The sequence below is a fragment of the Engystomops pustulosus genome, chromosome 2 (genome assembly GCF_040894005.1).
Source record: "Engystomops pustulosus chromosome 2, aEngPut4.maternal, whole genome shotgun sequence".
Lineage (NCBI taxonomy): Eukaryota > Metazoa > Chordata > Amphibia > Anura > Leptodactylidae > Engystomops > Engystomops pustulosus.
This window is the reverse complement of record NC_092412.1, coordinates 177199937-177221118: the sequence shown is the minus strand read 5'-3', so window position 1 is coordinate 177221118 and position 21182 is coordinate 177199937. Positions and strand designations below refer to the sequence as shown.

Sequence of the window (21182 nt, the reverse complement as noted above, 5' to 3'; positions counted from 1 at the left end):
ACTTATCAGTAACACCCGCGATCTGTGCTAGCACCGATCGAGGGTGACATCTCGTCGATTGCCACCGGCAAAGCTGCCGGTGGCTACAAAAAGGTGGCAGCACATGAGCGCCGCCATCTTGACTTAGAAAGTTGCTCCTCTTGACGTCATCGGGGAGCGGCAATCCATTGCTATGATAGCCTCAGGTCTTCCGAAGACCTGAGGCTGTCTCATTTTAACCCATTTATTATAATGTGCTAATTGCACATTGTAATGTATGAGGATGAAAATCCCCATATATTGCCATACCACAGTATGGCAGTATATGGTAGGATCGATCAGACAACCTAGGGTTAAAGTACCCTAGGGAGTAGGAAAAATAGGAAAAATAAAAAACAAGTAAAAAATAAAATTATAATAAAAAAACCTAAAACAGTAAAAATTACCTAAACAGTAAATATCATAAACAAGTTAGGTATTTCCGCGTCCAAAAATGCCCAATATATCAAAATATAATAACCTTTTTTTACTGCGTTTAACCTTGTAACGGAAAATAGTGCCCAAAGCCGAAAAATGCCACTTTTTGTAATTTTGAAAAACATATAAAATTCAATAAAAAGTGATCAAAAGGTCGTACAGTCCTAAAAATGGTAGCATTGAAAACGCCATCAAAAGTCGCAAAAAAATGAAACCACCCACTGCTCCATACACCAAAGTATATATAAAAAAAAAAGTTATTAGCGCCAAAATTAAAAAAAAAATTTGTACAGGAGGTTTTAATTTTTGTAAATGTATGAAAACATTATAAAACCTATATTAATGTGTTATCCCCGTGATTGCACCAAAGAAATAAAGAACACATGTCATTTGTGGCGCACAGTGAAAGCCATAAAATCCAAGCCCACAAGAAAATGGTGCAAATGTGTTTTTTCACCATTTTCACTGCATTTGGAAAATTTTTCCGCTTCCCAGTACACGACATGGAAAATTAAATACCGTCACTATGAAGTGCAAATTGTCACAGAGCTCTTTACATGCAAAAATGAAAAAGTTATAGATTTTTGAAGGTGGGGAGGAAAAAATAGATCTATAAAACAAAAATGGGACAGATCGTTAAGAGGTTAAATGATATTGTCACGGGTGCTCCTGCGGGAGTCCGGTGGCCGACGTCTCTCACCTTCCCCGGCTCCCGCGGCGTACCCTGCTGCTCCTGCGGCTCGGCGCGCGCGTCCCCTTCTCCTAGGGCACGCGCCCGCCAGCTCGCTATGATTTAAAGGGCCAGCGCGCCATTAATTGTCGCTGGCCATTTCACTAATCCTATATAGCCTGCCTCTTCCTGCAAGCCCTTGCCGGATCTTTGTGCCTCACAGCCTAAGAGAAAGCTCTGCTGCGATTTGCCTGTGTTCCAGTGTCTCCTGCGTTCCAGTGTCTCCTGTGTTCCAGTGTCTCACGCGTTCCTGTATCTCATGCGTTCCTGAGTCCCTCCGTGTTCCTGTGTTACCTGACCTCCTCCGTGTTCCCGTGTACCAGTGCTCCCCTGTGCTGCTGTCCTGTGTGCTGTGTTCCCGTACCCTCTGCTTGGACCTCAAGTTTGTCTGCTGTTTCTCTACCCCTTGGCCGCCACTGCAGACACGTCACTGCTGAGGAACCACCTGGTGGTACCACGCCGCAGCTTGTCTTACCCGTTATGCGGTGGGCTCTGGTGAAAACCGTGTACCACTTAGACTCCGGTCCCAGGTAGTGGCTTGAGTCATTGTCTGCAGTGGTCCAGAGGATCCACATCCCGCAAGCCTGACAGATATCTTTGGAAAACTTTACAAAGAATAAGAATTTTACTTGTTTTTTTTCATGACATGTGAGAACTTAACATGATCGGATACCGTATATTCTCAAGTATAAATCGACCCGAGTATAAGCCGAGGCCCCTAATTTTAACACAAAAACCTGGAAAAATGTATTGACTTGAGTATAAGCCGAGGGTCACAACCTCCTCCCAGTATATAGCCAGCAGCTCCCCAGTATATAGCCAGCCCCTGCCCCCTAGTATAAAGCCAATAGCCCCCTTGTATATAGCCAGCCAGTGTCCCCCAGTATATAGCCATTGCCTCCCCACAGTATAAAGCTAGTGCCTGCCCCCCCCCCATATATAGCCATTGCCTTCCCCCACAGTATAAAGCTAGTGCCTGCCCCCCCATATATATCCAGTGCCTGCCCCACAGTATATAGCCAATGCCTGCCCCCCCACCCCGTATTTAAGCAGTTCCTGCGGCCCCCGTATATAGCCAGTAGCCCCCAGCCCAGCCTGAAAACCCCCCAAAAACTCTGTACTCATATCTCCTCTGTACTCATATCTTCTGTCTTCAGCTCCGTTTCCGGCTCCTCGCATGGTCCCCTCACACTTAACATGACGTCAGCCGCTTGCCGACATCATAGTTTGTGGCTCCCAGTGTGGTCTTGTCGCACAGACCGTGACGTCGGCCGCTTGTGTGCCGATGATGGCGCATCAACTATGATGTCGGCAAGTGGCTGATGTCATGGTGTGTGCAACAGAACAGCGTGGGGAGCTGAGGATGGTGCCGGAGCTGCAAACAGAAGACACAAGAGGACCGGTCAGGGCGTCGGAAAATAGAGAGGTTTTTTTTTTCATTTTTTCATTGATTCGAGTATAAGCTGAGTTAGGGTTTTTCGGTACATTTTTCGGCATGGTAGTTTTAAAAATTACATCATTTTTTCTTTATAGCATTTTTTATAAATTATATATATTTTTTTCAATAAGTTAAAAAACTCAATAAACTTATACCAAAATATGCTATAAATATGTACAGCATTATTCCATCACCCTTATCCAGGTGCAGCTACAGATGCTAAGGGTGCATGTATTTCTGTGAAAGTGAAAGTCTTTCCTACAGCTGCTTCTTCATTCTGCCTTCAGCTGACAGCCTGGAGGGGTTCACATTTCGAACATCTATATCTCCTGAACCCTTGCACCTAGAAACATTCTGCCACCACTACCTGTTGGAGTAGCTCACAAGGATTCCAGCCTGACATGTATCTAGTTGATTCATACATTAATCATTGTAAAACCATACTTTATTATGTAAATGAGGCTTTGCACATGGGGAGAGAAAGAGAAGTCACCCCTGTTACCCCTCAGCTCCTCCTGCTCATGTCTTTGTGTAATATGTAGTAAAGCATTGCTAGTGCTTGTACTTTATCTGCTGACATGCTGTGTTCTCCTATACACATATGTGAGACAAACATCAGCTACATAAGTGCCTGGCTGTGACTATGCCAGACATTCATGAATAAGCTGGAAAACTGAATATGATAATGATTTATTGGACCTCTCTCAAGTTATTTGCATACAGCATTAGTAACTGATTTCTTAAGTTTACATGCATATAGAGGGACAATGTAGCGATAGGGGCAATGCTTTCTAATAGCAGTTTATGAAAATATTTTTAGTTTAGAGGGTTAATTTGCCTGACAGGTTCTCTTTAACTGCACACATAAGCTCTGTAATCTAAAAAAAAGACAACTACACAGGAATTTAGGGAGTTAGCAATAATCACAAATATATAATAAAATATATCTTTACTTTACATAATATAGAAAGGGAACCACAAGAAAATAGAAACTGATAGGCAAGAACAGGCTTAATTAATAAAAGTAGTCAAACCGACATTACAAAAGTGCAAAATTCATGGAATACAGTGAACATGGTCTGGCAGGATAAAGGGCGTATGGAAAGGATAGGGTGCTGCTTGCATTTATATGCACAATGGATACATAACGCAGCCTCCCATAATGAGCGATATACTGACACAAGACTGTCACCACCAACTGAAGATGGCCATTTCCAGAGCGCCTGCTCTGGGACTTCCAAACTATACCCAGCCTTTCAACCTGTTTGTTTCTGAAAGTGAAGGACATGTAACTGGTGTCCTGGCGCAACAACATGCCGGGAGACAACGTCCTATTGGATACTACTCTTGCCGTCTGGACCCTGTGGCCAGAACATCTCCTACTTGTTTGAAAGCAGTTCATGCCGCCCATGCACTTCTAGACAAGACTGCTGACATTGTCCTGGGACATGACCTCATCATTCAAGCTTTTCATGATCTGGCGGCAGTCCTTTCTCAGACCCAACCCAGACATTTGGCCAACCAGAGACACCTCAGACTTCAGTGTTCTTTACTTCTGCCTTCCCATATCACCTTCAAACTTTGTTCAGTCATCAATTTAGCCACTCTCCTTCCACATTCCAGAGGGGAAGAAGGTGACTCAGAAGTTGCTCCAGAAGTTGAAGATCCTCATGACTGCTTACAAGTTCTTCTTGATGACACCTCAACGCTTCCAGGGGTAACTACCCAGGAATTACCCCATCCTGACCTTGAACTTTGGACAGACGGCTCTCAACTGCCTAGCAAGGTGGCAGTGATCAAGGTAAAAGCTCACGGAAAAGTGAACTCCAAAGCAGCTAGAGGAAACTATCTAGCTGATTGTGCGGCCAAAGAAGCTGCCATGGGGAATGCGTCATCCGAGTGGCTGGAAAGGATCCCGAAGGAAAAACAAGAGATGACCTACCCCTGTATGGTGGCCACTAGAGCTCAGAAGAAGAAAGAAGAAGAAGAGAAGAGTATTTCTCCTACCCTTGCTCAGCTACAAGAGGAACAAAAGATGGCCCCAGAAGAAGAGCATAAAGCATGGAAAACATGGGTTGCTGCTTATGAGAATGGACTCTGGACAATGCGAGGACTTGTCTGTCTCCCTAGAAAGTTGTACCCCGCCATTGCTGCCTGGGCTCATGGGGTAACGCACAGAGGAAAGAACCAAGCACTAGGCTATGCCAAGATGTATTTTGCTCCAGGATTATCTACAGCTGTGAATGCCTACATCAAGGCCTGTTCCATTTGTGCTACCTGCAACTCAGCTCCCACGACCAAAGTGTCCTGCCAGCACCTGGCCAAGTCAGACTACCCTTTCCACAGGATCCAAGTTGACCATATTCAGCTTCCCAAGTCAGGAAGATATGAATATGCCTTAGTAGCTCTGGACATGTTCTCAGGATGGCCAAAAGCCTACCCAGTTGTCAACATGACTGCCAAGCTCAAAGCCAAGAAACTGATTACTGAAATTGCCTGTAGATTTGGAGTACCTCAGGTAATAGAAAGTGACCAAGGACCAGCCTTCACCGGACAAATCTACACTGAACTATGGCAGATGCTAGGAGCCAATATAGGACTCCACACGCCATATCATCCTCAAAGCTCCGGGAAAGTTGAAAGGATGAATGGGACTTTGAAGAACAAACTGCTCAAGATGACACAAGAAAACCCTAAGGAATGGCCAGAACTCTTGCCCATTGCCCTGTACCATGTCAGACATACCCCTCAAGCCAAACATGGTCTTACCCCCTATGAGATTCTGTTTGGGACACCCCCTAAGTTGTCAGAAGTTAGGGAGCCGAAGTTAGCTGAGGGGATGGATAAAGTTGTTAAGTTTGTTGTCCGTCTGTCTAGAGAACTGTCTAACACACACTCTGCAGTCTCTGCTTCTATTCCTGAATCCACAGGTGACACGGTCCACGACTTCCAACCAGGTGACAAGGTCTATGTAAAGAAGTACATCCGCAAGAACTGCCTGGACCCAAGGTTTGACGGTCCATACACTGTGGTTCTTGTCACCCCCACTGCAGTTAAACTTGAAGGGAAAACCACCTGGACACACGCCTCCCACTGCAGAAGAGACCCGGCTTCACCATGAGGAAACATATCCTTTCTGTATACATGATGTTCTTTAGCTTGTGCCACATTGGTTCAGGATTAACCACATTATGGGTTAATATGCCCCCAAAATAAACCACGATCGCCCAATCCCCCATCCATGGAGCTAATTTAGGGAAAGATGGGAGGACTCCATGAGTGTAAGTTAGCGTAGTGCAAGCGGGAGGTGAGGTCTTGCTGAAAGGGCAGGCCTTGCCCGAAGTTTGTGAAGTAACCCCACCCCGACCTATCCCCACTCATGGACAACCTCGAAGGTACGTTAGAGGAAAAATTTAGTATTTAGGGGGGATTGTGAAGGGGAATATCTGTACATGAGCTTCTAGTTTTATATTTTTATACTTTTATACTTTTATATAGCTGGCAGATACTAAAGTTTTTCCTCCTCAGCAATATGCTCAGATATGTTACTTAAGATGGCGCCGGCATCCACACAGCCAACACCCTATTTCCAGGAATAGAACAACATTCCTGATTCCAAGAAGGCTTCATCCCTCATATCGAAACTCAACGCCCAGGACATTATCTGTCCAGATACTGGAACTGACCAACCAGGGCACATCGGATGCTAGACAAATTTGCTTAACCCTTGCCCATTATGATGCTGCATGACACATAACCACACCTTTCTCTCTTTTGTATAAAAGCTACAAACACGGAAATAAAGTCAATCTTGCTGTCATGAAAGCTAGAGTGAAGAGCTTGTTTAAGATTAAAACCTGAATAATCTTATCTCAGATTTTATCTTGAAAACATGCACACTTGCTCTATCTGATTTGGAGGTGACTGACTGGACCGGTTAATTGTCGATTAAGACCCTGACACCACCACTACCTGTTGGAGTAGCTCACAAGGATTCCAGCCTGACATGTATCTAGTTGATTCATACATTAATCATTGTAAAACCATACTTTATTATGTAAATGAGGCTTTGCACATGGGGAGAGAAAGAGAAGTCACCCCTGTTACCCCTTAGCTCCTCCTGCTCATGTCTTTGTGTAATATGTAGTAAAGCATTGCTAGTGCTTGTACTTTATCTGCTGACATGCTGTGTTCTCCTATACACATATGTGAGACAAACATCAGCTACATAAGTGCCTGGCTGTGACTGTGCCAGACATTCATGAATAAGCTGAATATGATAATGATTTATTGGACCTCTCTCAAGTTATTTGCATACAGCATTAGTACCTGATTGCTTAAGTTTACATGCATATAGAGGGACAATGTAGCGATAGGGGCAATGCTTTCTAATAGCAGTTTATGAAAATATTTTTAGTTTAGAGGGTTAATTTGCCTGACAGGTTCTCTTTAACTGCACACATAAGCTCTGTAATCTAAAAAAAAGACAGCTACACAGGAATTTAGGGAGTTAGCAATAATCACAAATATATAATAAAAATATATCTTTACTTTACATAATATAGAAAGGGAACCACAAGAAAATAGAAATTGATAAGCAAGAACAGGATTAATTAATAAAAGTAGTCAAACCGACATTACAAAAGTGCAAAATTCATGGAATACAGTGAACATGGTCTGGCAGGATAAAGGGCATATGGAAAGGATAGGGTGCTGCTTGCATTTATATGCACAATGGATATATAACGCAGCCTCCCATAATGAGCGATATACTGACACTAGTATTTAGGGGTCATTACTGAAACAGGTAAAGTACAGCAGTGCTGTACTATAAAATTGATATTACCAAAGTGAGAGCCTCAACACATACCCATGTAAACCTGATCTGTTGCCACCCCAATGTAAGTTTCACCAATGCTCTGTAAGCTGCCTACGCTCTCATAGAAATGTAGGTTAGAGCAGAGCATATAAATTGAACATTTATTACAATGGTCCATGTCAGTTCACTACTTGCACTACTTGCTAAACAGCTTTTCCTGGCACTTGCTTTGTACTGTAGCAGTACACACGTCATTGCAAGCACTGGAGAGAGAGAGACAAATAGAGAGAGAAAGCTGTTTAGTTAAAAAGCAACGTCCTTATTTGTTTTTCAGTAAATTGAAAAGTTGTATTATTTTTGTACATTACATTGTCATTTCATTATTAAGATTTAAATTTATTCAGTCTCCAAAAAAATCTAATATTATAAAATGGAATTGGATATGCAATAGCTATTTTATTAATTGATTATTTTTATTGCCACTTGAACTAATTATGTATATCTTTGAATGTCTAATATGGCCTGTAAATAGATTTTTTTTAAAATTGTATTTGCACAGTTCTCTGTGTATCTTGGTGGAAAAAAAAGATAAATAAAGAAAATAAAGATTTTTTTTTAAAACTTATGTTTTCTAATTTGTTGAAAAACTACACAGCTTCTGATCTGTCTAACAAACCTACCAGCGGGCCAGTTGGAAGCAGAAGCAGGAAAATTTAACTTTACTATTCCAGTTTCTGACTCCACTGATTGGCTGCATCGGTCATAAGAACACTCACACAGCCAAGCCCACAGTGTCAATGAATCTTTGTATCTATGAGCCTATAAAATTGCTACTTTAACAGATTTAATCTTATATTGATATTCTCGTATGAAACAACTTAAGTTTCCATATGTTCTTGTATGTAAAGGGGTTTGCCCATGAAAGAAAGTTCTCAACTTATATGCCCCTAGTGATGTTTACACAATAAAGATCATTTTTAACCCTCTTACCAATGGTGGATATTCATATAGGCAAGCACCTGGGGCCTATGACTTATGGGGGCCACATACCTGGGCCCTATATGAAGATCCGCCATGAGTCTTTAAAAAAAAAGAAATCTATACTTTCCTCCAGCTTCTTCTTCCCGGTCCTGTGAGTAAGTCTTTTCTTCCTGGCATGGGTGCACACACTATGACACGATGACGTGATGTCATAGTGTGTGCATGCGCCAAGCGGGCAGAAAGAGGGGAAGACGGAGCTGAGGGGTTTGGAACAAGAAGGTGTAGGCAAAAAAGGATTTTTTTGTGTGTTAAAATTAGGAGCCTTGGAGCATGAGGTGGAGTTCAGTTGCAGAGTGCACAGAGGTCAGGCCAGCCAGGTGTAGCAGTCCACATCTCCTACACTGTCTGGGAAATCTGGATGGTAGTCAGGGTGGATGGTTACATGCAGTTAGGGAATGTGATTGGCTTTCCTAAATAGATGGGTTATAAGAGCAGGTTTGACGTTCATCATAAATGACATTTATGAACAGTACAAGATTAAGGAGATAGAGTATATACAGGATATAGAGTAGTACTTAAAGTAGTTTGCCCATGAAAGAAATTTCAATAAAGATCATTTTCAACCCTTTACTTTACAATTTCTCTGTTTTATTGCTGTTTTAGCTCCTTTTACTCAGTAATGGTCAGTGTAAAATTCCAGAGTGAATTCCAGACAGAAAAGCAAGATGGCAGATGACCCTAATGTCAGAAGATACAGGGTGCACATCAGGACTGATAGAGACAGGTTGAAATTATATCTGAAATGCGAGTACATGTGAGTACATTTAAGAAACTTGTCTTCGTGGGAATACCCCTTTAACTCCTAACATCTGGGCGTATGTTGGTTTGAAAGCTGAGGGGGGGGCTCTATTCATGTGAACAGTCCAGGGCCAATGGGACACTTAATCTGCCACCATCCCTTATTTTACTATTTTACTCAGTTTTATTGCTGTTTTGGCTCTTATTACTTAGTGAAGGTCATTGTAAAATTCCAAAATGTGGGTGGGGACTCCCTCCTAAAACACTGATGGTCAGTGTAAAATTGTGTGGGTGGGGACTCACTAAGCAAACACTTCAGCACCCTCTGTTTTATGAGATGTGTGCTGACAATGTGCTTAGACTAGCAGGGTCCAGGGTTTATATACAATTTTATTTAGCTTCTGAACATTCACTAGTCTCTGACACATAGAGAGATGAGACACAACACTCTGCTAACTCAGCTATAACACACACTGTCAGCACTGCTATATGCCAACTTTCCCTGCTATAAAGACCTTATCTTGCCTGTAGCTTATAGAGTGAGTCTTTGCAGGCTGCTTGCTGACAGGAAGTGTCTGTGAGTGTCTGTGTGTGAACTTGTCTTGTAATGGAGGGGGGGGGGGCAGAGATCACACTGCATGTAGCAGATAGCAGAAACTGCCTGACCATAGAAGACAGAAGATTTATGGTCAGATCCCAGGGCAACCAAAATTGTATACACCAGGACTGTTAGAAACAGGTTGGTATTATATCTGTGAAATTCTGTATTTTTGTTAATAACAGTGAATGAGAGAATATTTTCTTTTGTTATATGTATAACATATAAGTATATGTAAGAATCTTGTCATTGTGGTAATACTCTTTTAAGCCCACTTCTGTCAGAAAGCAAGGAAAGTTTCTAGTTCTTATGTTAAAGGGTTCAGCCACTATCAGCAAATAATTAATAATGTTTGTGCGATGAAAAGTTCTAAAAAAATTTCAATATACTTTCTGTATCATTTCCTCATGGTCTTCTAGATCTCTGCTTGCTGTCATTGAACAAAAATTGGCATTGTTTACTTGAAGTGAATATAAATCAGTTCATGGTCATGTGATGTCACACAAGTGGATAGGTCACTAGTATCACAACGTAAGCAGAACTCTGATGATCACCTGTGTGACATCACATGGCCAGGGAGCAGTTTTTATCCACAGGAACTAAACAGTTAAGCTTCCAGATGAATGACCCCAAACAAACATTTAGAAAACTGTGAGAAATTGATACAGAAAATATGCTCAGCTACTGAGTGCTGTGAAGAATGGTCTGTGAATATACACTTGCCTCTTGAAAAGTGTCCTACTAACCCAAGGCCTAATTGAATGACTGTGAAAGATATTTTAGTTTTACATAATGAAAGAAAAACAAGCAAACAATCTGAGGCAAGGAAAATTTCATTATCATTGTATTAAAATGTTTAGTGAATAAAGGTGGAATAAAAACAATGGGAGAGATTTATCAGGGCTTCTATGCCAGTTTTATATTTGCAAATGCCTGCCTCCATGCCAAGTGGGCGTGGAGGAGGTATAGAGGGCCATGGCTGCCGACAGAAAGGGCTGGCATGGGGTGTTCCTGCTCCTTGCAGGCGGCAGGACGAGGGTGGGCGTGGCTTCTCACATGCTTGTGCGCCGGCATATAATAAATCTCTTCCATTATACTTTGATATCCAATTTTATTCTGAAAAAGTCCTGTGAGAAACACATACCTTATGGGAAAAAGCATAAAAGGAACAAGAAAAACCCTATGTGGCTAACTAGTCTTGTAAGGAAAGCAATAAGCGAGAAAGATAAAGTGTTTAAGGTGCTAAAACGTGAAGGTAGCGATGAGGCATTACAGGATTATAGAGAGAAAAATAAATCCTGTAAAAAGCAGATAAAGGCCGCAAAAATAGAGACTGAGAGAAATATTGCCAGGGAGAGCAAAAATAATCCCAAATTATTTTTCAAGTATATAAATGATAAGAAACTAAAAACAGAGAGTGTGGGTCCCCTTAGAATAACATGGGGGTCATGGTGGAAGGAGATGAGGAAAGGGCCAATCTACTGAATGTCGCCTTCTCAACTGTCTTTACCCAGCAAAATCCCCTGGTGGAAGACACAATGAGGAATAATGTTAATTCTTTTTATAATGTCAACAGGAAGAGGTACGGCGGCGACTCGCAACCACTAAGATAGATAAATCACCTGGGCCAGATGGCATACACCCCCGGGTTCTGCATGAATTATGTACGGTGATAGACAAACCGTTATTTTTAATATTTGAAGATTCACTGAGGACTGGTTATGTTCCACAGGAATGGCGCATAGCAAATGTAGTACCAATATACAAAAAAGGATCAAATAGCGATCCTGGAAACTACAGACCCGTGAGTCTAACTGCTGTGGTGGGGAAAATATTTGAGGGGTTTATTAGAGATGCTATCCTGGAGTATCTCACTGTGCACAACCTTATAACCCAGCGTCAGCATGGGTTTATGAGAGATCGGTCCTGTCAGACTAATCTTATTGGTTTCTACGAGGAGGTAAGTTCAAGACTGGATCTGGGGGATACTGTGGATGTTGTATATCTGGACTTTTCAAAGGCATTTGACACCGTGCCACATAAAAGGTTGGTATATAAAATGAGACTGCTGGGAATAGGAGAAAATCTGTGTATTTGGGTAAGTAATTGGCTTAGTGATAGAAAACAGAGGGTGGTCATTAATGGCACATTCTCAGATTTGGTTGATGTTACCAGTGGAGTGCCACAGGGGTCAGTATTGGGGCCACTTCTTTTTAATATTTTTATTAATGACCTTGTAGTGGGTTTACACAGTCAAGTTTCAATATTTGCAGATGATACTAAGCTGTGTAAAGTAATAAATACTGAGGTCGATAGTTTAGCATTACAGAGGGATTTGTGGAAGCTTGAGGGATGGGCAGAGAAATGGTTGATGAGGTTTAATGTAGATAAATGTAAAGTTATGCACTTGGGCCATGGAAACAAAACGTATAATTATGTTCTAAACGGTCAATTACTTAGTAAAACTGAAGCTGAAAAGGACTTGGGGGTATTGGTGGATGGTAAACTTAATTTTAGTGACCAGAGCCAGGCAGCTGCTGCTAAAGCAAATAAAATAATGGGATGTATCAAGAGAGGACTAGATTCTCATGATAAAGACATAGTTTTGCCCTTATACAAATCCCTAGTCAGACCACACATGGAATATTGTGTACAGTTTTGGGCACCAGTGTATAAAAAGGATATAGTAGAGCTGGAACGGGTGCAGAGGAAAGCAACCAGGATTATAAGAGGAATGGGGGAACTAGAATACACTGACAGATTAAAAAATGTGGGATTATTCAGTTTAGAAAAAAGACGACTGAGGGGAGACCTCATTACAATGTACAAATACCTGAACGGACAGTACAAGGATCTCTCCAAAGATCTTTTTATACCTCGGCCTGTGACCAGGACAAGGGGGCATCCTCTACGCCTAGAGGAGAGGAGATTTTACCATCACCATAGACAAAGGTTCTTTACTGTAAGAGCAGTGAGACTGTGGAACTCTCTGCCGCAGGAGGTTGTTATGGCGGACTCTATGTACATGTTCAAGAGAGGCCTGGATGACTTTCTGGAGAGAAAAAATATCACGGGTTATGGGGATAAAACATTTATTTAATTCTTAAAGGTTGGACTTGATGGACTTGCGTCTCCTTCCAGCCTTATATACTATGATACTATGATTTTTATCATGGCAGTTAAAAAATAAACCCAAATTACAGTTGTGCCAAAGTGGAGCATTTTTAAAAAAATCTTGTGTCATACGCGACCCTTTTATGTTGCGACTTCCCTATTCTTTCCCAGGACACAAATTTCGTCATTTAAATGGGAGTTTCAGTTGGTCCATGCGCCACATGCAAAGTCCGAGAGAAGTGTGATGCACGGCCCATGTTAAAGGTGCACCGAAAAAAAGTTGTTGCACTTTGTTGGGGCAGTCCAGGGAGGGCGAGAACGGGCGCCACAGTTCATGAATCTGGCGCCGTCTGCACACTACACGTGCATTTTGCACTGTTTTTAGTAAATGTGCCCCTCCATGTCTGCTTTCACTTCCTTCCATTTTTGATACTGCGTTAGATAAAACTCTTAGGGTACAGTCACACATTGGAGTTAAAACTGCATCACAATCAGCTTTGAGGTGGTTTTAGGTGCAGTTTTGTCAATTTAACCCCTTCACGCTCCGCGGCGGATATATCCGCCACGGAGCGCAGTGACTTAGCGCTCAGTGGCGGATATATCCGCCACGGCGCTTATGCCGGCTCGGCTCTGGATCAGAGCCGAACCGGCATCGGGAAACACGGGGTGCCGGCTGTAACTAATAGCCGGCACCCCAGTGTAACACCCGCGATCGGAGTTGTCTCCGATCGCGGGTGCTTAACCCGTTAGATGCCGCGGTCAGCGCGACCGCGGCATCTAACAAGTATCTGGGGGGTCTTTCCCCCACGATCGGCCCCCCCGAACCGTTTTCGGGGGGCGCCGATCGTTGCTATAGTAACTCTGGGGTCCGATCTGGACCCCAGAGTTACTAGCAAGAATTGCCAGTAAGATGGCGTCTGTGACGTCATCTTACTGGCAAAGTGCCAGCCTATGCAAGTGCATAGGCTGACACTGATAATACTCTGCAATACATGAGTATTGCAGAATATTATCATGAAGAAGCAATCAGAAGATTGCTTCTTCATGTCCCATGGTATAAAAGTGAAAAAGTAAAAAAAAAAGTTATTCAATAAAAAAATAAAGTCATAAATCACTAAAAATGCCCCAAACCCCCAAAACATATAAAGAGACATATAACTCAAAAAAAAAGTCTAAATCATAACACAAACCCCACATATATAGTATCACCGCGTCCGTAACAACCCGTAGAATAAAAGTAAATCATTATTGAACCCCCACGATAAACGCCGTAAAAAAAAACTGTTATAAACCCTCCAAAAATTATGATTTTTACCTTTTCAATCCCACAAAAAATGATATAAAATGCGACCAAAAAACCATATGTACTCAGACATGATACTGGTGCAAAGTACAACATGTCTCGCAAAAAACAAGCCATCAACCAGCTCCGTAGCCAAAAACGTAACAAAGTTATGCCACTTGGAAGACGGCAATACAAAAATTATAGATTTTTCCCCACATTAGGGTTTTGTTTGACAAATTTAGTAAAACGTAAGAAAATATATTCATGTCTGGTATCCCCGTAATCGTATCAACCCATAGAATAAAGATAACATGACTATTAGTCTATACGGTGAACACCAAAAAAAAAAAAGTCAAAAATCCAGTACAGAATTGATGCTTTTCTACTCCTGCCCTCAAAAAAAGTTCCTAAATTTTCAACAATAGGTGATACCAACCCCAAAATGGTAACAATGGAAAAAGCATCTCATCCCGTAAAAAAAATGCCGTCACATGGCCCCAATAACGAAAAAGCGAAAATTTTATAGCCTTCAAAAGGGGCCAATGAGGAAACTAAAATCCTGGCAGCTGCAGCGCCCTCCTTCCCTTCTGCGCCTCGCTGTGCCCCCATAAAACAAGTAACGGCCACATGTGGGGGGTCTTTGTACTCAGGAGAAATTGCAGAACAAATTGTATGGTGGGTTTTCTCTTTTTATATTTTGGAAATGTGTAAATTTTGGTGCTAAATGAACGTATAAGGGAACAATATGACCATTCTAAATTTCACCTCCATTTTGATTCAATTACTATGATCTCAAGGGGTTAACAATCTTCGTAAAAGCTGTTTCTGATAGTTTGAGGGGTGCAGATTTGAAAATGGGTAGATTATATAGGGGGTTTTGATGCTAAATATGTAAAATTTCATTCAAAACTGTATTTATCCCCAAAATAGTCAATTCTGAAAATCCGGAAAAGCGATTTTCTATTTGTAAGCCGCGTGACATCAAAATAAATTATCCAAACATTTCAGAAATTATGAAAATGTAAAGTAGACAAATGGGAAATGTTATTCAGCAACTTATTTAGGTGGTAAATCTATCTGCCTGAAAACGCAATGATTTAGAATTTCGAAAATGGCAAATTTTTCAAAAAATTTATCATATTTTCTTTTTTTTGTAAATAAACGCAAAACTTATCTGCCAAAATTTACCACTAAAATGAAGTACAACATGTGGGGAAAAAACAATCTCAGAATCGTTTTGATAAGTAACAGTGTTCAAAAGTTATAACCATATAAAGCGAAGCAAGTCCGAATCCAAAAAATCGGGCTGAGCCTTAAGCTGTAAAATGGCTGCGTCCTTAAGGGGTTAACAGGTGAAAGACATGAACTGAATGGGTGAATGAGATTTGTGGAGTAGCTTTCCCCTTCAAAATCAAATTCACTTGTTCAGTTCATGTCTTTCACCTGATTGCGATGCAGTTTTAACTGCAACGGTGACTGCACTCTTACTCCTTCCTTATCCGATCCTGGAATGTAATTGCATATTTCCCTTTGGAGTGTCAATGGCTGGAGTGTCTTACTCTTACTTCCTGAGAGCTCTTACTTACTGATGAGATGCAAAGACATTGGGGGTCATTTACTAAGGGCACGATTCACGTTTTCCTGACGTGTTACCCGAATGTTTCCGATTTGAGCCGATTTTCCATGAATTGCCCCAGGATTTTGGCGCACGTGATCGGTTTGTGGCGCATCGGCGCTGGCATGCACGCGACGGAAATCGGGGGGCGTGGCAGTCGGAAAACCCAACAGATTCGGAAAAACCGCCGCATTTAAAACAAAAAATTGGTCGCACGGGCCATACTCACATGCACCACGATGAAGACAATGAACTCCGGGGCACCTCGGCGGACTTTGGCGCAACAGCGACACCTGGTGGACATCGGGCGCAGGACCTTCATGAATCGCCAGAAGACCCGAACACTCGTCGGAGAAGCCGCCGCTGGAACGCGAATGGACAGGGTAAGTAAATGTGGCCCATTGTCTAGAGTTGGGGATCTCTTCTTTTTTGAATAGATATATTGGTTTGGTTTTAATCCCCATGCTTTATGTTAAAGGGACTGTCTTACTAGGTAGCCAAAATAGGCAATGTTTTCCTTACCCCATCCTTGAAAACATATTTGCATATTTCCCAGAATCCCGTAATGTAGCCTCAATGGCTGTAAGTCTCCATATGCCTGCAAGGCAGCCTTAATTGGCAATGTCTCCATAAGGAGAGCTCTTGCTTCCTAACCTTAGATAATCCCCATAATTGGAGTGAAGTTTCCTAGGGCCTGATTCTAATAACTGTATAACAGGTCCTATGTTCCACCAAGAACGCTCTAATACCACTAGCATTTTCCTAATATTGCAGGGTATTATTATGAACAAGCGGTTTCATAGTCAGGCTAATAAAAAAGTAAAAAAAGTAAAAAAAATAAAAGTTACATATACAGGCAGTCCCCGGGTTACATACAAGATAAGGTTCGAAGGTTTGTTCTTAAGTTGAATTTGTATGTAAGTCGAAACTATATTTTATAATTGTAGATCCAGACAAAAAAAAATTTGGCCCCAGTGACAATTGGAGTTTAAACATTTTTTGCTGTAATGGGACCAAGGATTATCAATAAAGCTTCATTACAGACACCTTACAGCTGATCAGTGCAGTCTGGGACTATAGTAAAACATTCAGAAAGCTTCACCAGAGGTCAGAGCGGTCTGCCTGTAACTATGGGTTGTCTGTAAGTCGGGTGTCCTTTAGTAGGGGACCGCCTGTAATGTGAAAAAAGTGTAAAATCACACAAATCCTACACATTTTTGTAACCTGCAAGATGAACATCGTAAAAAAAATAATGCCAAAAATTTATAATTTTTGATTGAGCTCTACTCCACAATGGTCCTGGTATAAAGTACAGCATGTCCCTCTAAACAAAAATTTTATATCTCTTGGAAGACAGCAAAACCGATTGATTTTTTAAAAAATTCTTTAAAATTTTCACCAAATTTACCACAGATATGTGGTACAGTGTGTCAGAAAAAAAATTACTTTAACAAGTTAAAGTGTTCAAAAATTATAACCATATAATGTGCGCATGTCAGATTACAAAAAATGGAGCTAAGCCTTAGAATACAAAATGGCCGTGTCCTTAAGAGATTAACATATTTATGAATATTCAAAAAGGTAAGCGCACCTAATGTTTATGTAACAAAATTGTTCATATACTTTGTTATAGTCAGGGTTCTACAATTCGGCAAGCCTTTACTAGGCGTGTAGCCAGTGGGAGAACATGTTGTTACATGCTCAGTGGTTCAATCTTCACTTTGAAGCATACACACTTATTTTGTAAAACATTATGTTGTAATTGTCACTGAGCTCTCTGTAATACTCACTAGGAAATGGATTACTCAGCTCTATTAACTTGTTAACTGGAATTGTGGCTTATTTAGATCCTTTAATAGCATTTTGGCTGTAAATTTGTGTCATAGCTCATTTTAGGACAATCTGGATATAACTGATGTGCCAGTCTGTGTCTGTCCTCTCCTACCGGTTCACCTTGTGGCTCTCTCCCTGTTTTTTGAGGCATGCATGTCCTTTCTTCATGTCTTTTGTCCCTGGACAATCTCTTTGAATTCCTGGATTTAAAAGGCTCCTAACGTATAGCTGACCAATAACATGAGCTAATGAGCTCATGTTATGGAGAGTAAGCTGTTTTTTCAGTGTTCCTGCCTTCTGCCTATTTTACATGATCATGACTTATGAAGTCGCAACTATGTTCACCCAGATCTCTTCATCTATGTGAGGACTATTTGTCTGACTACTGTTTTGTTATATGTTTCAAAAGTTGTTCTAACCAATGTTGATAAGTATGCTGGAACTACTTGATGGATTCCTAGTTGCAAGGTGCTGTTTTTTTAATTTTTTGGTCCTTGCACCATGCCAGAAGCATTGTCTATAAAAACAATTTCCACCTAAAATAAATTATATAGAAACAGAAAATCTCATTCTTCAAAAAAAATGCAAAATCAAAGATATTGCCCTATGCGGCACAGGACAAAGCAACATTATTATTAATGGCTTCTATTGTTCTGCTATTTTAGAACTTAAGCAACAAGGAGCAATGCATTTGGTCCTTTCTGAGCCCTCTTCATACAGGAGGGGAGGGGAAATGTATTACACAGTGGAAATCCGCCTCTAAGACTTCCAAAAATCAAAATCACCATTTTTTTGCAATTTCTCCAAATGGCAAGTACCCACAGTACTCAAAAATGAAAATGTCATCTCATTCAGCAAAATAACACACCATACATAGCTCCATACTTTGTTTTAATTATGGTTGTCAGAATATGATGATACAGCAATTTTTTGTAACAAATATTTTATTTTTTCTAAAAGTATTTAAACATAATAAAACGTAGGTATCTCCATGATCATAGGAACCCAAATAATGGAGGGTAGGTATCATTTGGACCTTTGGAAAATTAAAGCTGAGCTCTGATTGGTTTCCTTGGTCAATTAGAACACCTTAGGGACCTCTGATAAATCTCACTCGCCAATGACACATAGACCTCAAACAGCAGACCACGGAGCTGCTTGTTGTTTGCGGCCTGTGATGTGCACATGTTCAAGTGCAGGAGACCTAAATGTAAAAGCATAACCAAGCATAGCACATATACTAAGAAATAACCATAGTGGGGCACATTTACTAAGGGTCCGCAGCCGCAAATCCGTCGCGTTTTTTCCGAATATTTCCGCTTTGCGCTGTATTTCACAGGATTGTGGCGCACGAGATCGATTTTTTGGCGCAATCGCGCCGACTTTCATGCGACAGAAATCAGGGGCGTGGCCATCGGACAACCCGAAGGATTCGGAAAAACCGCGGAATTTAAAAAGCCATCAAGCACTCACATACACCAGAAAAAGCAGGTGAACTTCGGTGGACCTCGGCGCAGCAGCGAAACCTGGTGAATATCGGCGCACGGACCTTAGTGAATCCCGGCAGAACCCGAATCAGTGTCTGGATCGCGGCTGGACCGGGTAAGTAAATGTGCCCCAATGTTTCTCGAAAGTGTTATGAATTTAAAGAAGTTGTCTAGAATACATTTTTTAATTGCGGCTTCAGAGGGTAAGAAAATAACAAGCTGGTGCTCCCGTTCAGTGGTGGTGCCACACAGTATGTATACATAGCCCAGTGGTGATTTTTCATTCTACTGCCTGAAATTCCTGCTCCACTGACAACACACAAGCTGCCCTCACTAACAACACACAACCCCAATGACAACACACATCCAACTAGCCCACTGACAAAGCAGACACACACCCTCCACCACTGACAATCCACAAGCTCCGCCTCACTGACATCAAACACCCCTTACCATGTGAGAAAATCCAAACTCCCCCTCACTGACAACACACAACCCCAATGATAACACACATCCAACTAGCCCACTGACAAAACCAACCCACACCCTCTTTGACAAAGCACAACACACCTCTCCCCCACTGGTAACACAAACACACCATCACACACTGAAAATAGATAAGCTTCCCCTCACTAACACTACACACTCCCGCAAATGACAACATACTTCCCACACTCCGCTGATGAATCACTTACCTCAGGTTTCCTGTTCCTTTCCACCATAATGTCTCTCCCGTGTGAGCAGCCCATGCTGTAGGGAGTGGGTCGCATGTAGCTGGAGGAGGTGTAGCTACCACTACAGATCCGAAGCCTTATGCAGCCACAGCTTTAGGTTGCCTACACATGGAAAATCCACAGAGTAATAAAGTAGTTGTGTAGTGGAATTATACATAAGCATAAAAAATGTGATACAGTGTCCCTCTTCTACAATAAAAATAAATAAATAAAAGGAAATTTAAATGTAAAATATTAAGGCACTTAAATTATGACGGTGGAAATATTGCTTGAACATGAAGGCCTAAATAAGCCTGTCCCTTAAGAGGTTAACTTTCTCTTATGTTCTAAATTTGTACTTAGATTAATTATTGTTATGATAAAAGCAAGGCGCTGTATAATTTGTTTCTTTGCTTTTCAAGCTGCTAATTAGATTTGTGTAATGTACTATAAATTGATAATGTGGTGTTAATTATGTAAATTAATAAAAATATTCTTCATGCCTTTCCATTTCTTTGTCTGCATTCATTCAGCATTGTTTGTGGCCCTCACATGACAGGGACAGATTTTAAACATCCACTTGGGGTTTAGGATCCATGGTTCTATATAGCCATCAGTGAAGATATCTGTTGAAAAATTATATGCACAGATATTGAACACAATAAATAAGTATTTTAACCCCTTCAGGACTTAAGGAGACAGCCCCATTTTTTATATTTGCCCTGTGCCACTAAAAGTGACTATAGCTTTGAACGATTCAACATATCTAGTAGATTTTGAGATTGTACTTCAAATTAGTTTAACAATTTGGATGATATCTTTTGTGTTTAGTTATGAAAAAAATGGAAATTTGGCAAAAATTTTAAAATATTCTCCATTTTCAAAGTTCTAAATTCTCTACTTTTGATGCAGATAGTCATAAAACACAAATTAATTCATAACTTACTTTTCCCAAATGTCTGTTTTATGTTGGCATGTTTTTTTAAGAATCCACATATTTTACTAGAATGTTATGAGGATTTTAGGATTTGGGTGCCATTTTTTGGAAAATCGGCAAAACCTGCATTTGAAGGGACCTGCTCCATTTTCAATTGACTGTAAGAGGCCTAAATAATAGCAAGACTAGTAAATTATCCTGTAAATTATTACGCATAAATTATTATTATGAAGACTACACCCCTCAACATATAAAAAAAACACTTTTAGGAAGTTCAAACCCTTTTTGTGTTTTATTGGGGTTAAAACTAAATGGGGGGGGGCAGTCTACAAATTTGGACAATCCATTCATTTTGGGTGGAAAATTAAACATTTGCAA

The 21182-nt window shown here is 41.0% G+C and overlaps 1 protein-coding gene across 1 annotated transcript in view; it reads right to left on the bottom strand.

The window, feature by feature from the left end:
- LOC140118930 (uncharacterized) overlaps positions 1-19980 on the bottom strand; it is a 41416-nt gene extending 21436 nt beyond the window's left edge. The window contains exon 1 of the mRNA XM_072137397.1: positions 19850-19980. Coding sequence (XP_071993498.1) covers positions 19850-19924 — 75 coding nt within the window. The 5' untranslated portion in view covers positions 19925-19980. The remainder of the gene's footprint in view (positions 1-19849) is intronic.
- Between the last annotated feature and the right edge of the window lie 1202 nt (positions 19981-21182).